Genomic DNA, 15,494 nt, shown 5'->3' on the forward strand with positions numbered 1-15,494 from the left:
ATCCAAAACCCCTATACTTCCTGAAGCTAACCCCTTTTGACTGTGTCTGCAAACCTAAAGACTTCGCAGTAGCTCTGCTATCTTTGAATCTTTGCAAGCTTTTCCCCATCAAAGGGTAAGTCAACCAGAGTGGCTTGAACATCTGTAGAGAAACCGGAAGAGCGGAGCCAAGCCTGCCTTCTAGTGGCCATAGAAGATCCCATAATTCTGGCAACAGAATCAGCCGTATCCAGGCCCGACTAAATAACTTGCCTAGCTGCAGCTTGAGTGTCTGAAACAACCTCCAAAAAAGAACCCTTCTCCTCATCAGGCAGTTTTGGAACTAACTGCTTCACCGAGTCCATCAATGTATGAACGTAGCGGCCCAGCAAGCAAGTGGCATTTGTTGATTTAAGTGCCAGTGCTAGCAGAAGAGAAGACCTTTTTAGCCGACTGCTCAATCTTCTTTGAGTCCCTGTCAGCTGGCGCTTGTGGAAAAGCACCTGAAGATTGTTTTGAGAAGGATGCATGCACTACAAGACTCTCTGGAGAAGGGTGCGAAGAAAGGAAGCTCTGATCCCCCGGAGCCACTCTATATCTTCTCGCCACAGTCCTGGAAACAGCAGGTGAAGAAAGTGGCTTGCGCCAAATGTCCATAACATGCACCAAGATAGCCTCATTAAAAGGCAACAGAGGCTCGACAATAGAAGGAGAATGAAGGACTTCAGTCAATAGATTTGGCTTATATTCCGCAGAAGGCAACTGTAAGCCCAACAGCTCCGCAGCCTTCTTGATTACCAAATGGTAAGGAGCCAACTCTTGAACCGAAGATCTGGAAGAAGAATGCTCCTATTCAGGAGTAGTGTCCAATCCACTTGCCTCCTGAATACCTTCAAATTTATCAGTGGAGTCACCCACTTCACCTTCCTCCACTTGCTCTGTTCGATATTGTTCTTCCTCTATAAGCCTCTGAGCCTCTCTTCGAGAGCGGATCTGAGGAAACGGTGTTGGCGGCGCCGTACGCGGAGTCGGCTGCACCGGAGGAGTCGGCAGCGTCACACGCGGCACCGCTGGAGTCGGCGTCGAGGGAGGCTCTGACGAAGGCATGTGATCCAGTCGAGGCTGGGAGGAAGGTTCTCCAGACGGCGCCGGGAACTGTCATGACGGCACCATCGGCAAGAAGAGCATAAAAGGTCCCTGAGCGTAGTGTTGCGCCACACCCAAACTGAACGCCTATGGACCCACGGGACCTGAAGGTGCACCGGATGGGAAGGTTGCTCTCTGGAAAACACCATAAATAGCATTCAGAAAATGCGTCGGATCCGCACCGGGAGTCAGGAAATGCGGGTATGGGTTCGAACCTGAATCCGGTCGAGGAGTAGCTGGAGCCGGAGCAGACGGATCCTCCACTGGAGCCACAGGTTCCCCCTCAGGCACAGGAGAAAGATCAATAACCTGATCAGGCTCGGCGTCGGAAGCAGGAGAAACCACCGGCCGCGGAGACTGGGCCAGAGTTAACTTTGGCGAAGGAGACTTCTCTGGAGAAGCACGAGGAGAAGGGGAAGGCGAAGGAGAGACAAAGTCCTAACTTCGATGTCGAGGCGAAGGCGACCTCGAAGCCCTACTCTTCGTCGATCGGTGTCGAGAGTCATGCTTCCTCTTCTTCTTGTGTCTTCTAGACTTTGACGAGTGCGAAGTCGACGACTCCGGCTTCGACTTGTCTCTTTTTCGACCTCTGCCCCCCTTCTTCGCCTTAGCCATGAACAGCTTTGCTTCTCTTTCTTTTAGTGCTTTAGGATTCATTTTCCTGCAGCGGGAACAGTCCTCCACGTCGTGGTCCGACGAAAGACACCATAAGCAGTCTTCATGGGGGTCAGTGATGGACATGTGACCCCCACGTTCCTTACACGGCTTGAAACCTGACTTCCTCGACGAAGACATGAGTATTCCAGAAACAGTAACTCACAAGGAGACTACAAAGTAGCAGGAGAGTGCTGGAAAACTGTTACGCGTCGACGGCGCGGAAAAAAGGGAACTGACGTCATCACGCCGACGTGGCTCTCTTATGGCTCCGGTGACATCATACGGAGTCGCGAGCGGAGCCGTGGTATTAGAACGTCCACGTCGGCGTGGAGAGCTGGGAAAAAATTCTGTGGAATGCTGGCGCAGGGGATATTCACAAGGGAGGAATCCACTGGCAGATGTATCCATCAGAAGCGTTGGTGCAGGGCCTGTGTCGGCATAGGAAAAACTTCTTCTGAGGACTTGTGATAAGATACGTCCGCCCAGAGCTTATGGTGAGCTGTGTTGCACTGTGTCAACGTCAAATAAGCCTGTAATGTCCCTGTGGCTTTGAACAGGGGACCAGCCCCATGACCTTTGGAGATGTACTTTAGTTCTGGGTCCACACAAGTAGATTGGATTCAGCAGGGAGGGTCACAGCAAAGAAGAGTTCTGGTGCAGCAACAGCAGGCCTTGACAGACCTTGGCAGGTCAGACTTCACCGATGGGCAGTTCTTCTGGAAGAGCCCACAGATTTATAAGTGATCTGAAGAGTTGTGTCTGAAGGTTCAATATTTATACCTGGGGCCAGCGTTGAAGGAGAGGGTTCTTCCAGTTTCCGCCACCCACCCCCCCAGAGGTGCTAGGAATTTACTACCCCCTGGCATGACCCCAGCTTCTCTGGGGCACAAATGATTAGTGTGAAACTCCTTGTGTGTGTAAGGAAATGCCTCTTTATGTACGGTCACCTCCAAGAATCCCCAGGGATAGCAGCACTTGTAGTGCCACCCTGGATGAGACACAACTAAAATGAGACTACCAGCCCACCAGCTGCAGGCTGAAAGAGCTGTATAACTGCTTGCCCAACTTTGCCATTTAAAGAATTGGCAAAGCAAGACTTCCAGCTGGTATATGTGTAGGTCATCCCTATGGCAGGTCTAGTGAGTCCTAATGCAAGGAGCAACATATCTCATGGGCAGAACTGGTATTTTTGCATGGTCTGCTAGTAAAATTGGTAAATTGTCATTTTTGCTATAGGAAAACTTGGTTCCCCAACTGGCGAGTGCAGAGTTACACACGGACCCCTCAGCTGTGCTAATTCTGGGACAGTGTGACCAAAGTGGGTCATCCAAGGAATCAAACAACTTCTCAGGTCGAAATTAATGTAACATGTTACAGTGTGCAACTTCAGCAAAGTTGTCACTTTATTGCCTTCAGTCCCCTGTGCCCATACTGGTTGCTCACTGGGTCCATAGCACAGCCAGCTTTTTGCCCTCCTGGGAAGATGTGCTGTCGACTCCCTGGAATGAATACAATAGAGGCCTGCTCTGGAAGCAGGTGTCATCTCCCTCTTGCAGGAAGCCACATGGCTGTTGGCTCAAAAGGCGAGCTTCAAAGGAGAACCTGCCTTTGAAGCGCAAATGGATAACACTTGGGAGAGGGACTGCTCCATTTTTCAGGCAGACAGGCTTGGGACAGGAGCGAGGAAACCATATGCCAAACCGGTTTTCCAGAGGCATGTAGCCCCACCTCTGGGTTGCTCCATGTCCCCAATTTTGTTTGGAGAGCTTGGGGTGGAAATCTTCACAGACACCAGGGGTAACCTTGAGTCCTCAATTGTTCCCAACATTACTCGGGGGCATCGCCCCTCCTCTTCATAGTGTTCCTTGAATATGAGCAGGACTGGCGCGTGTTGAATGCACGAGGGATGCATCTACTGAGGGAAATTCCATAGGGCAGACTCCTCAACAGGAGACTGATCCTAGTGGGCATTTAATGGTAATTATGACAACCTAAGATATCTATTACTGTGGAGGACCAGAGAAGAAGATTACTATCAAATTCCATAGACACCCACCATTATTACCCTCTCCCTTTCTCACTTATCACTTTGTTGTGCTGTCCACTCCCTTCCCTATATCACCCTCTCCCTCATCACCCCATTCTACTCTTCCTCATCATTATTATTGTGGCAGGTGTATTTTATGTATCCAATTTTTTTACACTGGGGCTACTGTTTGAGGGCCTGGCTTCCGGCCTCTGTTGGCTGTTACAAGTTGTTCATTTGACTCTGTAAATTCAAGTATTGATAGCAACCAATCTCTTACTATTTCTTCATGTCTTTGTAAACACGCCCATGCCTACAGCTTATAATGCCTACCATTCTTTGACTTGTTTGTTATAACTCTTAATAAACAAATGCTGGAAAAAGAAAAGACTGCTGCAGGACAATGTGTATAATAATTGGCTATTATATGATGGAGCTTTTTATTAAGCTCAACTAGCACCTGTATCGTGGGTGCTTTATGATATTCCTCCTAGATCGCATCATAAGGATCATAAAGACAACGACAGTAAGCAAGATCTTTTGACCACCATTTTCTAAACTGTGTATAGTTTGAATGATACTCCAGTGGTTGACTCAACAGATTGTATTTAGGAGATAACCAAACTATTTCTGGTTTTGGTACTTTATCTTCACTTGGCCTGGGCTGTATGCTGCACCATAGGGGTCCTCTCAACTTGACTTCTCGCCTGATTCTAATTCAGGAGCTTAGAAGCTGGCTGAAGTGGAACTTTGCTTACAATGTATATTCTGGCAAAACTGCAGGTAGGAGTTTCTTACTTGATTTGGTATTGCTCAGTGACGGATCCATCATTGACTGGTCTATCATTGCAGAGTTCATCTTCGAAATGACTACTGTTGACTGAGGACCATCAGTGGACTGGTAGCAGGTGATACTGTCCTTTACTGGGTTGCTTTTAAAGATAGTTTCAGCAACTATTTCTTTTTCAACATTGTCATTCTGGGTCTTTGTTGATGATTAGTCATCTGCAGATGCTGACGAAGGTTTGAAGTGTCTAGGTTTCTTTGTCTGCGATGACACCATGGATTGTGGGGATGATGATGTTGGTATAAACAAAGATGATCTCTTTTTAGTTTGACTGTCAAAGGAGAGGTGGTTCTGTCTGCTTTTTTTCACAGCCTTCTTTTGAATTATCTCATGTGGGTCAAACGGGTACAGGTCAAGTCTTCATTTTAGCGTGTCTTTTATGAGCTTCGGAAGTCTCCATATGGCGCTTACGTGCTTCATATTCTTGTGCCGGACAGGCACTTATCATTGGTTGTCACCAGCCTTAATCAACTCATAAGTCTACCCTCATGGTTACAAAGGGTTTGCTAAAAAGGTCCTGCAGATCTTAGTCTTTTAGTTTGTGGCCCTGATGTAAGCAATTTATACACATTCTGTGTTGATCGTCAATATAGATTCTCCTTGAAACACGATTCACATGGTTGTAAGAGCCTGTTTTTCTTCAACAACTTACACATCAAAATTGCTTTGGTGACCTAATACAGAGACAGTGGGTGACGAACGCGACACACAACACTCAAGGAAATGCTGTAGTATAAATTTTGAAGTGAAAAAATTACTTATCTGTGAGAAGAAAGAGCAAAACTCTGGATCTCCCTTTCCACATAACGTTTGATAGAAATCTAAGGTGAGGTGGATTCTGGGGTATGGCGGTTCAAGACACTCTCCCCTCCTTGGCTGGAGTTTAAATCTTTTCCAATGAGGGGAGTGTGCTAATAAAGTTACACTGATTTGAGACCTTATAGAACTCACCGTGCTTTCTACTACTATTATAAAATTTACTTTGCGACTCCCACGGCAAATGATTCAAGCATGTCAATCTAGTTACGATCCAATGCTGAAGAACAGAAGATCATAATAGTAGAGTTATTTCTACAAAATATAATATATATTACGGAGAGAAACAGCATCACTGTGGAGCCGCAGAGTACCACCTACCGGTGTACGGAGGTACAGCTCGAAGGTTTCCAGATCCATTCTGATGCTTGGGGAGTATTCAAAAGGCGAGGAATTTGCATTTAGAATTCTCAGAAACAAGGCTACATTTACTGTCCAAAATGTTCCATGAGAACATTTGGAGGAATCCAAGTCTTGTAAAACTGCAAACTTGACAAATTATGTTATTATTGGGGTTTCATGAGGTTAGTAAAAGTTTCCTCTTCCATTAAACTATTCTGGTGTGTTGAGAAATTATTAAAACATAGAAAAGTACAATCTATTCTTAACTCCTAACTCAACCAGGCTGCATGAATTAAAGGATAATTCACACCTTACACATCCCAAAGCAACCCAATTCATAGGACAATTAAAACATCATTAATGCTCTTTAAGCATAACCAAAAGATTCTAATGTTCAACAACCTGCATAGTGCTAAGTACCTTAAACTTATCACTGTCCCTTTCTAACTTATTTCAAGATAGAAAAAAAAACATAACTAGCTCTCAGTAGAATGGAAACAAATTATGTGAAACCACAGTTAAAAAATGTAACTATTTACTACTTCATAAATTTCCCTCAAAGTATCACTCTTCAATTGTCTACTGATTATCACTTTTATTGATTCTGGAAAGCCATTTTTATTCATTAAAAGTTGGTGAAACGCCTTGCTGTAGATCAGGTTCCGAAGAATAACACTGCAGAGGTGATTTCAAAAAGTGGTTGCTGCAGAGTGCAAATTTTAATTTAAGCTTTCAATTATCTTCGAAAAGAAGGGGCACACAAAATGCACTAGAATAGCTCACTCTCTCTCTTCTATTCCCTATGTCAAAAGACATTACCTTTTACAACGGTGCTACAGAGGCTGCCCATTTTAATTGTGGCTCTAGAGCAATGTCAAAAAGAATACCTGGCAGCCAATGGGCTTAGGTCTTTCTCCTTTTCTTGAATGAAGAGGATTCATAGAATGTGCAATGCTAGGGTATAACGGGCAATTTTAACCAGTGTATAAGGTTAATAAGGGCAGTAATCTCAAAAATGTTTTTTCCCCAATTACTTTAGTTCATTTACTGCATTTCACATGATACCAACAAGACACATTTTAACCACTTTATAGCATCTCATACCCATCGAGAGTGGGACATTTTGAAGGCTAGAGTAAATTCACATCACTAGTGGGTCTCATGAAAACTTACGGTTTGTCAGGAGACATCATACAAAGGACCTGCTTCCTACTGTCTTCGGATCCAGGTACCACTGAAAAGAGTAACATATGATTTAGAGGCTTACCAACTTACAGGCTCCAAATACCCAATTTTTTGTACAGCAGCTTTACCTTTGCCAGAAGAGGGCGTATGAGATGACCCAATGTAACTGACACCAGCCCCAAAAGTCACATTATTTATTGTTTCTGATGAGAACAAAAAAAAATAGTTAAGAGTCAGGCAATCTATCACAAATTCTTGTTTCCATATGAATAATAACAATTACCACCCTACCCTCTTCTTATCCCCCCCCCACATTCCAGATGAAAATCAGCTTCAAAGACATTTGTTTTTTTTCTTCAATCACAATACAAAAAAATGTATTATATAATACACCAAGCATTTTACTATCATGCAAGAGTGACGCCACAAAGGTCCCTGCTATGACCTGCTATAGTCCTGCAACCACAGAAATAAGGACTTTAGAGGTAATTTAGAGAGACGGGCAATTTAGAGATTAAATGCAAACAGAGGGCCCCACATTTAGTGCAGAAATCAGAGAGAAAGGTAGACATAACCAACTCACTTCAACAGTGCAGTACCAATAAAAGCATATCAGTAATTTATAGAGTACTCACGGTCAGGGGTACTTATTGCTCTTCCAGCAACATTGAGATCTGATCCACCAGAATGCTGTTCCAAACTACAAAAAGAAACTGTACAAAGGGAAATAAATTAATCATGAGGCAACTCCAATATTCTGCATCAGCTTCCCATGCCACATAAGAAGTATACTGACACCAATGAGAGGATCAATGGTGGAAATAAACCAGATAAACATGGTTAGATTATTTAAGTTCTCATATGATTTCGGCCACTCAGGTCTTTAAAGAACAAGTTATTTACCTTCGGTAACAATATATCTGTAAGAAACATTAGTTAGTTATAGATTCCTTACCTTCGAATTACCCCCAAGCGTCAGACTGGATCCGGAAAGTGTTTGTCAGCAGTACCTTTGCGCGTCAGAAGGTGGCGTCGGTCGGCTCCGCGTCAGTCGTTGGCGTAGTGGTCGCCAGGATGACGTCGCGGCAGCTACTTAGATGCCACCCTCGCGCGCTGACGTCAGTTCTGTACACAACTTTTCTGCGCCAGAAATGCAGAGCCATGCAAGACACTGACCACTGAAAACTAGGGCCCTGAAAGGATGTCCTTAAACCTAGAATTCAGTTCGCAGTACGGGAAGGATGGGTGGGGCGGTAAGGAATCTATAACTAAATGTTTGTTACAGATATATCGATACCGAAGAGAAAAGAAAAGAAACAAGTTAGTTATAGATTCCTTACCTTAGAATAGACACCCCAGGAATACCAACCCCGGAGGTGGGTCTGCGTACCAAGATCACACCAGAAAGTCCTGGAGAACAGAATGGCGAAAGAAGCCATCTCTCCGGACTTGACTGTCAAGGCAGTAGTGTTTGGTAAATGTGTGCAGTGATGCCCACGTAGCTGCCTGACAGATGTCATGTAGAGGAACTCCTCTTCCAAAGGCAGTAGTGGCTGTCGTCGGCCTGGTGGAATGGGCACGTAGACCCACTGGAGGAACCCTTTTAGCCAGACAATAGCATGCTTTTATGCACAAACGATCCATCGAGAAATGGTTCGCTAGGCCAGGACTGCGTGCCCGCGATGCAATCTAGAGGGAGCGGAGTTTCTCCACATGTTCTGGGATTGTCCACATTTGGGAGAGTTCTGGAGGGGGGTTACAAATGGGCTGGCCGGTGTGACGGAGAGGGACATTTCAGAGTCACCAGGTTGTTGTTTGCTGCACTGGTTCCCCCACAATGCTAGGAATAAAGTTACTAGTAAGTTCATAGATCTGGGGTTGGTGTTGCCTAAAACGGAACTCACTAGTCATTGGAAAACGAAAAATGGCCCAAGTGTGGCACGCTGGAATAGGGAGATGGTGAAGTGGGCGGACTGCGAGGGGACCTTCCGACTGCAGATGGCCAACCGCACTGGTAATGAGACAACGCTGGAGATTGAGCGGGTGGCATTGGTGGACCTGTTGAAACATCCGACTGATGACACTGTCAATGACTCTGGGGGGAGAGGGGATTGGGGGGTAGTAGTACCCAGTAGCAGGGGGTTTGGAGGGAGTTGGGAGGGGGGTTATTGGTTGTTATTCCCAAAGGGTTATCTAGGGGGGTTTAGGACACAGAGTGCACTAATAAGCACTACAGGATCCTGAGTAGTGGGCGGGCTTTGGCTTAAGGTGTGTGTCACCAAATTTCCCCAACAGGTGGACTGGCAATCGAACCTGAAGGATTATTTTGCACTTTTATATCCCACTGTGTTGAATCTTGAGATGAACGTCATGCCTTCCGCAACGCCCTGCGGGCTGTTTTCACTTTTTTATTACACACAAAAAAAAAATAACGAGAAATGGTTCACTTGTGTACGGCCCGACCTTTCTTGGCACCCACGTAGCCAACAAAGAGTTGGTCATCCACCGGAACTGTTTTGTGCGATCCAGATAGAACGAAAGCGCACGTTTTGGGTCCAGACGGTGGAGCCTCTCTTCCTCTTTCAAAGGAGGCGGAAAAAAGGTAGGCAAAGTGATAGTCTGCCCGATGTGGAAGGCAGTGACAACCTTGGGCAGAAAGGATGGACGAGTCCTAAGGACAACTTTGTGCGGATGTACAGAGAGGAAAGGAGGCTTAGAAGAAAGCGCCTGGAGCTCAGTCACTCATCTGGCAGAGGTGATGGCCACCAGGAACGCAGTTTTGAGAGTCAAGAGTCTTAAAGGACAGTTATGAAGCGGCTCAAAGGGAGCGCACATTAAATAAGTTAAAACCAGGTTCAAGTCCCACTGAGGCATAACGAAGGGAATAGGAGGAAAGAGATGAGTTATGCATTTCAAGAAACGATTTACAACCGGGGACTTGAAAAGAGAAGGCTGATCTGGAAGCCGAAGGAAGGCAGAGATGGGCAAAAGATAATCCTTGATAGTGCTCAGAGCAGAGCCCTGCTGGGCTAGAGAAAGAAGAAACAAGAGAACCTCAGAAAGAGGGGCAGAAAGGGGATCCACAGCATTTGCTGTGCACCATACCACAACCTTGTTCCACAGGCAGGAGTATACCGTCTTAGTGGAGGGACGCCTGGTTTTCATGATTACATCACAGACTTCAGGAGGCATGTCGAAAGACGTCAACTGCCGCCGCTCAACCTCCACACAAGGAGGTGGAGGCTGGACAGATTTGGGTGGAGGACCGTCCCCTGCTGCTGCGACAGAAGATCCTCCCGAAGAGGCAGCCTGATCAGAGGATCGATGGCCATGTTGAGCAGCTCGGGATACCAGACTCTTCGTGCCCAATCCGAAGCCACAAGGATGACTTGGGTCCGGTCGCGCCTGATCTTCTTCAGAACTCTGGGCAGGAGTAGTATTGGCAGAAAGGCGTACAACAGACCACAACTTCACGCGTGCCGAAAAGTGTTGCCTAGCGAGTGCCGCCTTGGAAATTCCACCAGGCAGAATTGCTGACATTGCGCGGTCTCTTCAGTGGCGAATAGATCTGACCAAGGCTCTCCCCACTGTTGAAAGAGACCTTGCACCACCTCAGAGTGAACACCCCATTCATGGTCCATCATGCACCTGCGGTTGAGTTCGTCCGCCCTGGCGTTCAGAGAACCTGCCAGGTGTTGAACCACCAGAGATATGCCCTGATGTTGCAGCCATGTCCAGAGGCGGAGGTCCTCTTGACATAGGGTCCACGACCCCATCCCACCCTGTTTGCTGCAGTACCACATGGCGGTGGTGTTGTCTGTGAACACCTGCACTACTCTTCCCCAGACAGAGGGAAGGAATGCTTTCTCTGCAAGACAAATCGCATGGAGCTCCAGAAGGTTGATGTGGAGCGCGGACTCCGCCGGAGATCAGAGGCCTCTGATCTCCGCCTCTCCCATTTGGCCGCCCCATCCCAGAAGGGATGCATCCGTCACCATAGTGTGGTCTGGTTGGGGAAGGGAGAGGGATCTGCCATTGACCCAATCCTGGTTAGTGAGCCACTACTGCTGTTGTCGGGCAGTGCCATCCGAGATCTGGACGCAATCGGACAGATTCCCCTGATGCTGCGACCACTGGAACTTCAGGTCCCACTGCAAAGCCCGCATATGCCACCTGGCATGATCAACCAGCAGGATGCAGGAGGTCATGTGGCCCAGCAGCCAAAGAGTCATTCTGACCTAAACCCGGGATAGAGGCTGAAAGATCGGAATCATAGCCTGAATATCCCAGACTCGCTGTTCGGGAGGATAGACCCAAAACCACGTAGTGTCCAGAACCGCTCCGATGAAGAGGAGCTTCTGAGAGGAGTCAGGTGCGACTTCGGCACATTGATGGAGAACCCCAGCGAATGCAGGAGGTCGACCGTAGTCTCGAGGTGGGAGACCACTGCCTCGGGCGAGCCCGCCTTCATCGGCCAGTCGTCGAGATAGGGGGAAGACTGAAGCCCCTGATCTGCGCAGATTGCTGTGTCCACCGCCATCACTTTCGTGAACACCCGAGGGGCGCTGGTAAGGCCAAAGGGGACCACGGTAAATTTTAAATGCTCGTGGCCTATTGCGCACCGTAGGTAACGCCGGTGGGCCGGCAGGACGGGGATGTGAAAATAGGCGTCCTGCAAGTCCAACGCTACCATCCAGTCTTCCGGGTCGAGGGCAGACAAGACCTGAGCAAGGGTCAACATCTTGAACTTCTCCTTCCGGAAGAAGCGGTTGACGTTCCCAAGATCCAAGAAAGGACTCAGGCCCTTGTACTTCTTGGGTACCAGAAAGTAGTGGGAGTAACAACCACGACCTACTTCTAGGACAGGAACGTGCTTGAAGGCTTCCTTGGCCAACAGAGCTGTAACTTCCTGCTGGAGAAGGGCCAGATGATCCTCGGACATGCGGTGGTATCAAGGGTGCCATGGCTATAGGCGAAGTCACGAAGGGGAGGGAGTAGCCCCTCCGGACTATTTGCAAAACCCACCTGTTCGACGTGATGGTGCGCCAGTGGGGGAGGTGATGGTGAATCCTGCCGCCCACTAGTGTTTGATGGGCCTGAAAGGTTGGACTAGGAGGGTTTGGAGGCTGCTGCAGCGGGCGGGTTGGTGGACTGGCCCGCCCGTTCGACCCCAGAACCACAACGGTTGTTCCCACGTCCCCGCGAAGGTTGGGTAACTTCCTGTGGTCTGTGGCTCTGGGCAGGACGTAGCAGGGCACCCCATCCGTAGCCACGAATGGGGCAAAAAGCAGACTGCGCAGGGCGGGTAAAGAGGCCCAAGGACTTGGCCGTAGCCCGTGAGCCCTTGAAGCACTCTAGAGCAGTGTTTCCCAAACTGGGGTCCGAGGACCCCCAGGGGCCCGTGGCACATTCCCAGTGGTTCCGCAGGCAGCAGTTCTAAAAGTACTGCAAAGTTCCTTGTAAAATTAGCAGTTTTCGAGCAACTATAAAAGTGTCAAGAAAATGCCAGTGATTAATGTACCTGCTGGAGAGAGATGAGAGTTTTTTCCAGTGGCAGCTTTGACTTATCTAATGTAACACAGAGGGTTAATATGCCTACTGCAAAGAACGTGTACAATGCATTTGAAAAAACAGTATTTTATGTGCATAGGTCAGTGGGTTACTGATTTTGTCACAGAGATTCTTTTGTCACTGTGCAATTCATAACAGACAATCGTAATCTAGCACAGTGTCCTATAAACTGTCAAACAGCTGCTTGCAAACTGCATGGTAAAATTTAGCAACATATGTTTATTCCCAGTCTATCATTATACTGATGCTGCTATGTTCCCACTTCCTGCACATGAACAATTTTGTAATGCCTTTTTGTCACTTCTATGTGTGCTTCCTAATGCAGCACACATGGAAGATGCAAAACGTCATTTTTTATTAAAGATTGTTTATGTGCAGGAAGGGTCACCTTCCTGGACATAAACATTCAAAGGTGTTTTGCTTTTTCCGTTGGAAAAAGCAAAAACGTGGAAAAATATGGCATTTCTTCTTCTATCGCCAACTTAAGACCAGGTTTTTCATGGTCTTAATTTTGGTGCTGTCTCCTATTTAAGCTGACTTTGTAAATAGAGGGCAGCATCAAAATAAATGGGTGTTGGAGTGAACTCCCACTGCCCACCTTTTTCATGCTAAGCATTGCGTGAAAGGGGGCCTTATTTACAAGGCAGCGTTAAGCCACAATAAGTGGCTTAACGCTGCCTTGTAAATAAGGCAAAGCCCCTATTGCCACAGGAACATCGCAAAATGTGACGTTCCCATGGCAATAGGGACTTGTAAATATGCCCCTAGAATCCTTAGCAATTTGAGTATTTGTTTTGTGTGCACACGTGCGTTTTTTTAATTCGAATTACTGTTTTAATGTTTGAAATTTAAATCCTACAAATTGCTTGGGGGTCCCCGGCTTCCAGTGGTGACTCAATGGGGGTCCTCAGAAGTCAAAAGTTTGGGAACCACTGTTACTAAGGTAAGGAACCAAAAAGGTGACGGCCATCAAAGGGCATGTCCATCAAGCTGTTCTGGACATCCCTTGAAAAACCAGTCAACCTCATCCAGGCATAGCGACGCAGCGCTCCCAACGTTGAAATGGTTCTGCCTAGAAAGTCGGCGGTGTCCAGCCCACAACATATCGTACACTTCGCTGCATCCCTCCCGGCGGCAACAGCCTGGGAGAGCACTGTCCGGGCCTCCTCCGGACACTAAGGCAGCACCTGCACCACCGTATCCCACACCGAGTGGGAATAACGGTGTTTACGGACCACAGTCCTAAGCGGGCGGAAGAGAACATTTTAGGGAAGGTGCTTTTGGAAGTAGAGGTTTGAACAACCAAGCTCTCCTGGATGGGGTGTTGGGAAAGGAAAGTGGGGTCGACCGGAGCCGGGCGGTGGCGTCGGGCAATCATCATCCTGTCCACGGGAGACCCCGTGTTGGGCCTGGAACAAGTGCCCAAAAGGATGTCAGTAAGGGCCTCATTGAATGGAAGCAGAGGCTTCGAGGAGCTCGCCACCGGCTGAGGCACCTCTGTCAGGAGGTTAGCCCTGACAGCCAAAGTAGGGAGTTCGAAGCTCCCTCCTCCGTAGCCACGGCAGGAGGAGACAATATGCCAAGGTCAGGGGAGGTGTCAAGACCACTGGCCTCCCCCAGTTCCTGTTCAGATTCTGCCTGATCAGCTAAAGGGTCTCCTGACCCCACCCCCAGTCCTCCTCCCTTCCTCCTCTGGGTGTCAATCTGGCTGAAAAGGGACACCAGGAATGAACAGGGGCACAAAAAACCCTCACGGAAGCCGAGGTAGACGCCGACCAGGGGGCCGACCGGCATCGAACGCGGTATTGGTGCCAGAGTAAGCAGCGCCTGTGAAGGCGTAATGAGGCCACAGGATCCAAGCCTGGATCCAAGGGGGGCTTGCGGCGCCGTAGCCGCCGGTGGAGAAGGCCTCGGACCCCCAACCGAGTACGCGGGGCCCCAAGGCGCGCCGGCGGGTTCGGGCCGCCCAAAGATGGTGTGCATCACCTCATAGAATGTACGAAGCTGGGCAGGAGTCGCTCCGGGTCCCGGAAAGGGAGGGAAGCACGGAGTCGACACAGGGGCACCACCCGCGTTCATCATTCGGTCTGCCGACCGACGAGGAGAAATCGAAGAGCGACGGTGCTTCTTCGACTTCTTCCTATGCTTCGACTTACCCCACCCCGAGTGCGAAGACTTGGAACCCGAATGATGGTGGCTTCGCGACTGGTCCCTCGGACGGCGCGGAGTCGACTGCCGGTGCTCAAGCAGCTTTCGGGACCGCTCCCACAAAGCCTTTGGCGCCATCGACCGGCAGTTGGAGCACGACTTGGGGCCATGGTCCCGCTCCAGACAAAAAAAAAACACACGCGGTGCGGATCCGTCACCGACATCATCCAATGAAAGGAACTGCATGGCTTGAAGCCGGGCATTCCTGGAGCACCTTAGGAGTCGAAGACTCGAAAAAGAAGTCAACAAAAGCCTAGAAAAAGTTAGTCAAAAAATGACTAGAGGTACTGCTCTTCCTGGATCTGCGCTGGCTGGTGTGAAAAAAGAAAGAACTGACGTAAGCGCGCAATGCCGGTGTCCAAGTAGCTGCCACGACGTCATCCCGGCGACCACGATGCCAACGATCGGATGTGGAGCCGACCCACCCCACGTTCCAAAGCGCAGAGGTACTGCTGATGAAAAAACTTTCTGGATCCAGTCCGACACATGGGGGTAATTCTAAGGTAAGGAATCTATAACTAACGTGTTTCTTTCAGATTCAACAACTAATGATGTGACTCAAGTGAAAATAAATCATGCACACAATGTAAAAAATTACTCACCTGAATGCAGTTTTCTTTCTGCCAAATCAGAGATAGTGGTTGGATAGTGGATTTTAGATGGGGGTGTGAGGTTTGGGGTTAACTAATCTGGGGTTACAGACGACATGGTAGGCAC

At 48.2% G+C, this 15,494-nt stretch overlaps 1 protein-coding gene across 1 annotated transcript in view; it reads right to left on the reverse strand.

Annotated features, from left to right (window-relative positions):
• NCAPD3 (non-SMC condensin II complex subunit D3) overlaps nt 1-15,494 on the reverse strand; it is a 1,141,478-nt gene that overhangs the window by 112,689 nt on the left and 1,013,295 nt on the right. Inside the window, exons 35-37 of the mRNA XM_085646993.1 lie at nt 7,634-7,711; nt 7,127-7,201; nt 6,987-7,047 (exon numbers count right to left, since the gene is read on the reverse strand). Of these exons, the coding sequence (XP_085503119.1) occupies nt 6,987-7,047; nt 7,127-7,201; nt 7,634-7,711 (214 nt within the window). The remainder of the gene's footprint in view (nt 1-6,986; nt 7,048-7,126; nt 7,202-7,633; nt 7,712-15,494) is intronic.

This window comes from Triturus cristatus, chromosome 3_2, assembly GCF_964204655.1.
Source record: "Triturus cristatus chromosome 3_2, aTriCri1.1, whole genome shotgun sequence".
Lineage (NCBI taxonomy): Eukaryota > Metazoa > Chordata > Amphibia > Caudata > Salamandridae > Triturus > Triturus cristatus.